The 10741-nt window shown below is 32.6% G+C and overlaps 1 protein-coding gene across 1 annotated transcript; it reads left to right on the forward strand.

Annotated features, from left to right (window-relative positions):
- Positions 1-2700: 2700 nt before the first annotated feature.
- On the forward strand, positions 2701-10208 carry LOC100371854 (organic cation transporter protein-like). The gene is made up of 6 exons (XM_006811440.3): positions 2701-2886; positions 3303-3397; positions 3934-4151; positions 4765-4879; positions 9360-9569; positions 9711-10208. Exons 1-6 carry the CDS (start codon positions 2701-2703, stop codon positions 9781-9783), a joined length of 897 nt encoding a protein of 298 aa, XP_006811503.2. The 3' UTR covers positions 9784-10208.
- Positions 10209-10741: the final 533 nt, after the last annotated feature.

Below are 10741 nucleotides of genomic sequence, written 5' to 3' on the forward strand. Positions count from 1 at the left end.
CAGCTTCTGGATCTATATCTTTGACATGTTCCAGCTATTATTAGAAAACAAAACTGTATATTTTAAATTTGATAACTAACGAAGACTGTGCCATTTATGCCTTGTTTTTGTTAATGTCAAATCCCTTCTTAGTCTAGTATTATATGTTCAATAAAATGCAATCATGCCATACCTATGATGTGACCCACGCCTTGATTTAGATTATAATTGTGAAATAAAATTCACAGTTTTTTCTTTAACTTTACAGAATCGGCCGACTTCTAACCTTTATAATAAATATTGCTATCTTTGTGGTGTTTGGCTTGTTGCAAGCTGTGGTACGGAATGCAGTAATGTTTATGATATGTAATTTCATGATTGGTATACCTTATTTTGGTATATACAACCAAGCGCTTGTACTCCGTAAGTTATATATTTTCTTCTATACATGTATATCTTGTTCTTGATTCAACCATATCCTACTAGTAAATTACTCATTGTTATTAACTTGTCACTTTAATATTATCGATTGGGTGGGTTGAATTCATCCACTTTGTACATATAGAAGTAGTATTTTCTCAATTTTTCACAACAGTGGATATGATGTCACACTTTACCCATAATCCTTTGCTGAAGAATCAAGATGGCTGGCTGCATAATACTGATTAAATGTTGAATATCTAGATAATGAAACATGATATAAAACAAATTACATTTGTAGAGCTTTTCCTTTAGGGAGTATTATGTTGTTTGGCTAAATCATGCACAGCGATTGTATAAAGAATATTTATTTTGAGGTTAAAGACGATGAAACACTGAATTTACAGAAAAAGTATTTCAGCTGTGGCACCATCAGCCATGGTCGAAAATGTAGGACAGATACAAGAAATCACTCAGAAATTTAACGCACAACACTTAGGCACACTCACGATTTTGCGCCATTTTGAATCAAAGCTTGTAATAAGCTACAAGTATTTTCCACATCTCACAAGATCTCGCAAGACGTGGAAAATTGCAACTTATTGCAAGAGTTGAAATCCCACATAATCACCTATTTTAAACTGGATCTTAGTCATGCATGAACGGATTATGTCCAAACTGAGTTCATACATTGAGGAAAATGGGACCTTGATGCTTTTCATTTTATTCTTTGGTTTGTGTTTAAAATTACCAGCCGGTGGCCATTTGTTTTGAAGTTTGAGCTTCACACATACATCATATCACCCAAGCACACTTCTTTCAACATTAATTTCAAAATGGCTGATCATTTAAATGATTGCAGTTCCACTGAGCCATAGCTCATACATGTTCATACCAAAAACTTTACCTCACACATCATGTCATATATCGTATTCTAGAAGTGGATTTCAGTCATTAACTGACTGAATTTAAACTTGGTCAACACATTCATAATCCCGACTGGTCACTGTATTGTTTTATAGAAAATTAATTCTAAATTTCCTGTGCACATTATATTAATTCACACTAAATGTTATATGTCACTAAATGTAATACTGTTGAAAGCCAATATTCTATTGGCCATTTTTTTTTTACTGTTTATTTTTTATGAAAATAGGTAAAAAGACAAAACATAATGGGTGAAATATGACCGACTAGTGGCCATTTTTGTCTCGCATGTTTCTCAGGCATGCCTAGGCTGATTGACAGTGACTCAAAATCGGAAACTGAACGGGGACTATGTCATTGCCATTGGCTTGTTTGTTCTCAGTTGCAGAGATTGTTGGCCCTTCAAAACGAGGCACTGTCACCATGGCCTGTGTACTGTTTTATGCTTTTGGATACAGTGTACTACCGGCCATAGCTTACTATGTACGTGATTGGTCAGTTCTAGTTCTCATTATAAACCTCCATCCGATCATATTCTTCTCGTATTGGTGGTAAGTATAATATTCATAAACTTCAATAGTCTAAAGTCTTTTTGAAACATTAATTTAGAATAAATATCTGAAACCTGGTCCCTAAAACTACCAATTTATGGTTTTATGTACACACTTTGCTTTTAAAGTAGTTCGCTGCCATTAAAACATAGAAAAAAATGATCGCAGTAAATCAGTCAAAAATCATTGTGCATACATGCCAGTCATTTTTATTTGAACTTTTTTGAGAAACGAGGATTTGTTTTAAATGAAAACTGTACAAATCAATCTAAAAAGCTACCATTTTGTGATATTTATAACGATCACTGTAAACACATTATTCCATGGATAACTTATACTAATATTCAAAATTCCTCAATCTTTCGAACAGCGCTCCTAATATTACATATCATTTTATTTAGCATAGATCACCGAATAAAATTTTGAGATCTGATTGTAAACTACTAAAACCCACATTTTCGAGGTCATATTGTGGAAAAAATTATATTTCAGAATTTCGAACATTACAGTAACCCAGCTCCTCTTTCTGGTTTTTGAGGATTTCTGAAAATATTTGTACATTATACGTGTCCTGTATTAAATAACCTTTAACCTTTTCACCAACAGTTCATATTTTTTCATCACAAATTCACAAAAGTGACCGGTTCATAGATTAGGGCGAAAATAGCCAAATTTTTTGAGTAAAAACTGAAAATTGACTCAAATTTTGTACAGAAATATTGAAGAATTTAAAAAAAAAAGTGCAGACAAATTTTGATGAGAAAGTCTTATGGTGAAAAGGATATATAACATATATGTATTTAGATATGATATTGACAAAACAATGTATATATCAATATTGTTAAGGATACTCGCTGAATCGCCACGTTGGTTACTGTCAGTCGGCAAAGTGAAGAAAGCTAAGGAAGTCATGCAGCGAATGGCTAAGGTCAACAAGGTCTTGCTTCCAGATTATATCTTTGAATCTGAAATGTTTGAAACCTTGAACAGCAAGGATAGTGATTTGAAGGTGGGTGTAGTTTTCTGGAACCAGAACCATTCGTTAGTGCATAACTACATGTACATTACTAAAAGAGATATTACTATCAAATGTATGTTAGTATGTGGCAAAACAATTCATTCTAAAGCACGTTATTATGTATGTCACGTTGCTAATAACAGCTGCATACCAATTTTCTGTTCGGCTTGAAGCGGGAGGGTCGTCACCTGTGCACGTGCTGGAATTGAGTCCCAAGCGACGACAACAATTCATGCTAAAAACACAAAGCCTCATGGGTAGACGCTTGTTTGTAAATAATAACACGCAATGACCATCTGACGCATACGCAGGTGGCGACTCGCTTTAATAGCTTGTTACTGCATATGATTACTATGTACAATTAAAATATAGAAATAATTTATTGTTCATGATAATCATTGTTTCAGATGCCAATACCGGAAAATGGGACAACTGATACTTTTATCACTATTTTCCGTTATTCAAATACAAGAAAGAAAACGCTGATAATATATTACTGTTCGTAAGTTATTCTAATCTATGTTTTTGATTTAATTATAAAATAATAATTAACAGATTTATGAACGATTGTGTTATGTGTAAAATACATCTTTTAGTGAAATACAATGGGAAAAACAGAATCTTTTGCAAAAAGGTTGTTTTCTTGTTCTATGTTATTGACAATCTGAATAAATGCTGTTCGAATATTGGGACTATTCTCGCGAGAGGAGCTATGTCACAGAATGTTCTATGTTACAAAGAAGTGCACCACTGTACCATGTATTTCTATGGGCTCTGCACGAGCTGGTGTGGAACACCGATTGAAGAACCAGTTAAAAAAGCTACAGTCAAAAAAACAGCCCAATCTCAATTTTGAGGTAATCCAGAGCAACCACAATTATTTAATATGTTCCTCATGTAGGGTAGTCTTAATTTGTTTTAACCGTGATGGTTGTCGGGTGGTGAAAATATTAATATGAATATTTCATATGTGTCAATATATGTGTTCATATATGTATTGATGCATTTTTTTATATTTATTCGATTGTTCAAACTTAGAGCTTCAATAACCTTGCTGTATTATGGATTGACATTCAACGTTGGAAATCTGGGTGGTAATGATTACACCAATGCGCTCATAGCTGGCGCTGTCGAGATTCTAGCCTATTCCTCTTCAATGTATTTTGTGGAGACACAACTTGGCAGAAAAATCACCATAAGTGTTTTAACTGTTATAGCAATTATAGCAACGATATCGAGTGCATTTATACCGCAATGTAAGTATACTAGTACTTGATACACCACACAAGAATCAACATTACGAGGATACCTCAAAGTATGCACGAAGACAGTACAGCGGCAGTATTGACAGACGACATACTATCTGAGTGCATACTTTGAGGTATTCTCGTAATAACCTTATTATTATACATCTTTTGCTTCCAAAGATACATCATGGGAGTGACGAAATCCAAAAAATTTAGAGCACAATCAATGAACTTTTTTGTTTGGAGTCCGGTCAAACCCTGGTGGCAGCCATGTTTTGTTTTATAATTAGAGGACACTTTTGAGCGTAATCATTCCATATTAGGAATTCGCATTTCCTAATATGATAGGATGAAATACCCTGTAAAATACTGCAAAATTACGGCACGCTGTAACTTGTGGCGTTACAATGACAGATGTATAATAATATCTTTTACCACACCATTTAATTATGTTTAGCTTTATTGTCATCCAGCGAATGTAGTTATATTATTGATTGTCTTCCTCATCATCTGTTCTAAAAAATCTACTAAATATCTTCTAGTATCACACACGCTTTTCCGTTTCATGGAATGATTGTGTTTAGTCTTGAATCAGATTGGTTTCATACTTTGTACCCACTAGGTGGGGACACATTATGGGTAATGGTTGCTGTGTACATGATTGGAAAGTATGCAACAAGTGCAGCGTATGGAGTCACTCAGTTATACACAGGAGAAATTTTTCCAACAACACTAAGGTAGAGAAGAATCACGTTTACATTTTAAGGGAAATAAAAAATCATAATGTTACATAATTATAAGTGATTGAAGAGCCTATTCAGTATATAAGTAATAAATAATATCAAAATAAAAAAAAATAAATGTATATCTGGTTGATTGCAACAGGAAACTTGAGGAACATTATTGGATTTCTTTAAAGGAGCATGTATGTGGAGTGCAAAATGTGATTAGTTAACTTGACAGCGGTATCTTTTGATGGCACAATGCATACTGGGCTGATTTTAAATATGAACAACACACATGCTGTTTTGTTTTGTGATTTGATTGAAAATATTTAACTTGTTTACAATGTATTTGTGGATCATATATTTTTGTACAATATGAAAATTATCTAATTCTATTCACTTTGAGCCTGGATAAGGTGCCAATTGAAATAACCTTGTACATATATTGTTAACATGCTTAATACTTTGTACATGCTTAATATTTGTACATGTATTGTTAACATGCTTAATATTTGTACATGTATTGTTAACATACTTAATACTTTGTACATGTATTGTTAACATGCTTAATATGTGTATATGTATTGTTAACATACTTAATATTTGTACATGTATTGTTCACATGCTTAATATTTGTACATGTATTGTTCACATGCTTAATATTCGTATATGTATTGTTAACATACTTAATATTTGTACATGTATTGTTAACATACTTAATATTTGTACATGTATTGTTAACATGCTTAATATTTGTACATGTATTGTTAACATGCTTAATATTTGTACATGTATTGTTAACATGCTTAATATTTGTACATGTATTGTTAACATGCTTAATATTTGTACATGTAATGTTCACATGCTTAATATTTGTACATGTATTGTTAACATGCTTAATATTTGTACATGTATTGTTAACATGCTTAATATTTGTACATGTAATGTTAACATACTTAATATTTGTACATGTAATGTTCACATGCTTAATATTTGTACATGTATTGTTAACATGCTTAATATTTGTACATGTATTGTTAACATGCTTAATATTTGTACATGTATTGTTAACATGCTTAATACTTTGTACATGTATTGTTAACATGCTTAATATTTGTACATGTATTGTTAACATGCTTAATACTTTGTACATGTATTGTTAACATGCTTAATATTTGTACATGTATTGTTAACATGCTTAATACTTTGTACATGTATTGTTAACATGCTTAATATTTGTACATGTATTGTTAACATGCTTAATATTTGTCATGTATTGTTAACATGCTTAATATTTGTACATGTATTGTTAACATACTTAATACTTTGTACATGTATTGTTAACATACTTAATACTTTGTATATGTATTGTTAACATGCTTAATACTTCCCCAGCATTTGAATATAATTATCTACATCTTTCATTGTTAATATATGAAAATTTACAATGTCTTGTTTTGACTTCTGAGACACGGGCTTTACTTTAAAGTACAAAAAGCATGCACAAATGCAAATCAGAATCTGATAAACTGTGCAGTTAATGAAATGTACCCTTGAATTAGCATTTGGTAAAAACATTGCCAAGTTTTTTTGTGTACATGTATTTTCTTTTTAGCGACAATGATTTGATCCCGACTAGTACCATTCAACTCAGTTACGTGAGAAAACCACTTTAGACCTCAATCTTTGATTTGGCATCGATTTGTATGAATGTTAAAACGCAAAATACTATATGATCACTAAGGTTGTTCTGTTCTGTGTCAGTAGCAGAAAATAATATTATGGCCAATTTCAGTTTGGGACCTATTTCTAAACATGGATTAATAAACAAGATATATATTTTAACTAAATTATTTTTTTTTAGTAATTGTCGGTGTTATGACAAATACACAAGACTATAATATGATAGTGATGATGGGTAATTGTAATTAATTATCGGAAAAAAATATTATTTGACACATTTTCTCTCCCAGAAAAAATCTTCCCGCTATAATATGTTCACCACCTTTGATAATGGCAGAATAAAGTGGTGTACTGGTTTAATGAATAATACTCTTGAGTCTTGTCTGTATAGAAAGTTATTTGCAAGGAAATGTTTTGAAGAAACATTAATCAATCAGAAAAAATCAATAGTGCGAAATAAAGTTAATGACCTTATTGAAGTATCACGTAGGAGTTATTTCGCTGATAATGTCGCAGATTGTAATGGTGACCAAAGGAAACTGTTTTCCATCGTAAATGGTCTTCTAGGCTCGACAAATAATTTGAATGCGTTGCCGATTCACGATAACAAAATAAATTTAGCGAATCGTTTTAGCATGTTTTTCGTGGATAAGATTAAGAAAATCAATCAAGGACTAAATCTAAATTTATTGAATGGAAACCGTTTTAACGAACTGCACAAGTTCTCTGGTGATGAAATGGAATGTTTTGAACCAGCCACGGAGGATGAAATAATTAAAATTATAAAAAACAATCGGCGTCGGCTTCGTGTGATTTGGACTGTTTACCCACTAATATATTAAAAGATGAAAAGATCCTGGTTTCACCTATAACAGATATCATAAATGAATCACTTCGCACTGGAAGTGTTCCTGAGAAAATGAAATGTGCGCTGATTAAACCTCTGCTCAAGAAAGCATCGTTGGATTCAAACATGCTGAAAAATTATCGACCGATTTCTAATTTGTCTTTTATATCTAAAGTCCTTGAACGTGTCGTTGCATTCAGAGTGAAGCAACATTTAGATAATTATTCGTTGTATGAAGAGTTTCAATCAGCGTATCGGACCACACATAGCACTGAAACGGCTCTTTTGCGGGTCGCTAACAGTATTGATAATTCTAAGTATTCAGTTGCTCTCGTACTTTTGGATCTTTCAGCCGCTTTTGATACTGTGAATCACAGGATTCTCATCGATAGGTTGAGATCAAATTTTGGTTTAAATGGTCTCATCATTAAATGGTTTGAGTCGTATTTGAGTAACCGCATTCAAAAAGTGAAAATGTATTTTCTGATATGACGTCTATATTAGAAACCGGTGTTTTCCACAGGGCTCCGTTTTAGGGCCATTATTGTTCCATTGGGCGAGTTATTGCGACGTCACGGCGTAAAATATCATTTTTACGCTGATGACACACAGATTTATTTATCGGTTTCTGAAGATGATCAAATTCGCGCCCGGGTGATACTTCAGACATGTATTCAAGATGTTAGCGATTGGATGTCTTGTAATTTCCTAATTTTGAATGTGACGAAAACTGATTTTGTGTCCATGTCGTCTCGCAGATTCTCACAAGACTCGTGTCCTTTGTCTAGTATCGCAATTGGTGAAGAATTGGTTAGTGCTTGTCAAGTGCTAGAAACTTGTTTGATTCGCAGCTATCTATGGAAACACATTTCTACTATTTGTAGATCTAGATATTCCCATCTAAGAAATATTAATCGTATTCGTAAATCATTATCCCAATCTGATACTGAAAAGTTGGTACATGCTTCCATATCTTCTCGCTTAGACAGCTGTAAGTCATTATTGTCTGGTCTCCCTGTAACTAAGATAAAATCTCTTATTCGTGTACAAAATGCAGCAGCACGCCTTGTCACTCGTGCTCGAAAATATGACCACATTACAGACATTTTTATTAAACTTCATTGGTTACCAGTTGTACAAAGAATCAATTTCAAATTATTTTTACTAGTGTATAAATCTTTGTATGGTTTTACCCCAAATTATCTATGTGAATTAATCGAATTTTATGTACTGAGTCGTAGTTTAAGATCTGAATCGAAGTTTCTTATTAAAACTTGCAGATGACTAGTAAAAAGTCCAAGGTGTTATACAAAGACCATGCTCTTGAAAATTTAGGTCCTAAACTTTTTAATGAATTACCTCTGTCTGTTCGTTCTAGTCCTTCAGTAGACATTTTTAAATCCAGACTGAAAATGCACTTATTTAAATGTGCTTTTAATATTTGATTGATTGTTTATTGTATCAGCGCCTTTGATCTTTATATGTTGGAATTATTGCGCTTAATTAAATAAATTTATTATTATTATTATACTGTTACTGGAATTAGCATATCCCGGATATAATATTATTCAAATGATGCAATGTCAAGTCAAATCAGAACATAAAATATAGTCAATAAGCGATGTGTTGAGGATAGCTGAAAGACATCAAACTAAATCAATGATTGTCGACAGGAAAATTTTGCATCTACCTGATAGATATTGACTACTGCAAAATGACTAATTTTCACTGGTTTAAAATTTTACTGATTTATGGTAGCATTTCAGACATATCAATGGGTTTTAAATTCACGGGTTTGTCATTTAGATAATGTGTTCTATGCTCAATTTTACATATTCACTGGGTTTTAATTTAGCACATTTTGCAGTCAGCGAAATAAGCAAAATTAAAACCCAGTGAATAATTAATCCTTTTATTTATTTTATTTTATCTCACCACTTCAAATGTTGTATTTCAATGCAGGGCGATTGGTGTAATGTCAGCAGTGTCCTTGTCTATTCTGGCTAGTGCACTTGCTCCATATCTTCTAACACTTCGAAAAATTTGGAATCCATTACCACAACTAGTGTTTGGTGGCTTATCAATCATATCAGCGTGTCTGGTGTTGATTCTACCTGAAACACGAGGGCGGAGACTTCCTGCCAACATCCAGGAGGCAGAGATATTCGGAAAGTAAGGAAATTAATCTCTTTAGTTCAAATCAAACTGCATATGATATGTTATGGCATATATCACATTGGTGTTCCTTGTTGTCACAGTTAAATATTGTTGACAATAATAATATTACATCTATATTGATTTTTGTTCACACAGAAAACAGCAAGAACCTGGCTACGAAATTATTAACGTTCAAGACAAAAACTGTGTCGAGCTAAGTGAGGTCTGAAAAGCTTACAATATGAAGAAAGTGTATTGTTCATAACCTTGTTTATGGCTTTATGAGTAGTATTTATTTTGTTTATGCTACTCACATCATTACATCATTTGAGTATTCGCTAATATTAAGTATTAGTATAAACAGCATTGGCTCATTTCAATGTTTCATTTTCTTACATACAAATTTTGGAAAACTTTAAATCTAAGAAGACATTTTAAGAACCACATCTTCATTCACCCACTGAAATGCGACTAGTCTCATGTTTAGGACAGGTCTATGACATGGCTTGTGACTGGGGCGAGATGTTTGAAAAACTTGTGACTACCCTGGTAGTATATTTTCGGATGATTGATGCAGAATTTTTAGAGATGTGAATGTGCAGTACTATTAAAAGACACGTGTTTTTAACTTGGTACATATCTACATCTAATCAAGAGGTTTTATATATGTTTTAACTATTTGTTTTACTTTCAATTTGCTGAGAGATTTTTAGTCCCCATTTCAGGGGAGTATTATAGTTTCTTATTTCCAGTTTCCGTCCGTGACATCTCTAACAGTTGATGAACAAGTCTCTGATTTCCATCATAAATTACCTCTCCCAACAACACTGAGAGAACAACTGAACATGTTCAGAATAAATAATTAGGTTAGATGGTAATGCTAAGGTTTTCATTGATGTTATGACCTTGATCTGATTCAGTGACAGAAATGGACTACAGTCTGGTTTTTGTTTGTTTTTTATATGAAAACAAAATCTTGAAAAAAAGTGATCAGAAATGTTGTTGTATATTATATCTTTAAACTGTAAAAATTGCATTCAATTATTAAGAGCCATCACTGAAATACCTTGTCACAAAGTTGATGATCAGTGAAAACACTTTGCAGTTACTGTTTATAAATGGCCAGACACACTGACACATGTGGTCTGGAATTCTTGAAATTCTTATTGTGAAGCCTGGAAATTAAT

Source organism: Saccoglossus kowalevskii, chromosome 11, assembly GCF_978046115.1.
Source record: "Saccoglossus kowalevskii chromosome 11, keSacKowa6.1, whole genome shotgun sequence".
In the NCBI taxonomy this organism is placed as follows: Eukaryota; Metazoa; Hemichordata; class Enteropneusta; family Harrimaniidae; genus Saccoglossus; species Saccoglossus kowalevskii.

Excerpts from the sequence above, each read along its gene's own strand:
- LOC100371854 (XM_006811440.3), top strand. The coding sequence starts at position 2,701 with ATGTATATATCAATATTGTTAAGGATACTCGCTGAATCGCCACGTTGG. Across the intron at positions 3,398-3,933 it reads CTGATAATATATTACTGTTC|AGCTTCAATAACCTTGCTGT; the intron begins GTAAGTTATTCT and ends GTTCAAACTTAG. Across the intron at positions 9,570-9,710 it reads GAGGCAGAGATATTCGGAAA|AAAACAGCAAGAACCTGGCT; the intron begins GTAAGGAAATTA and ends TTGTTCACACAG.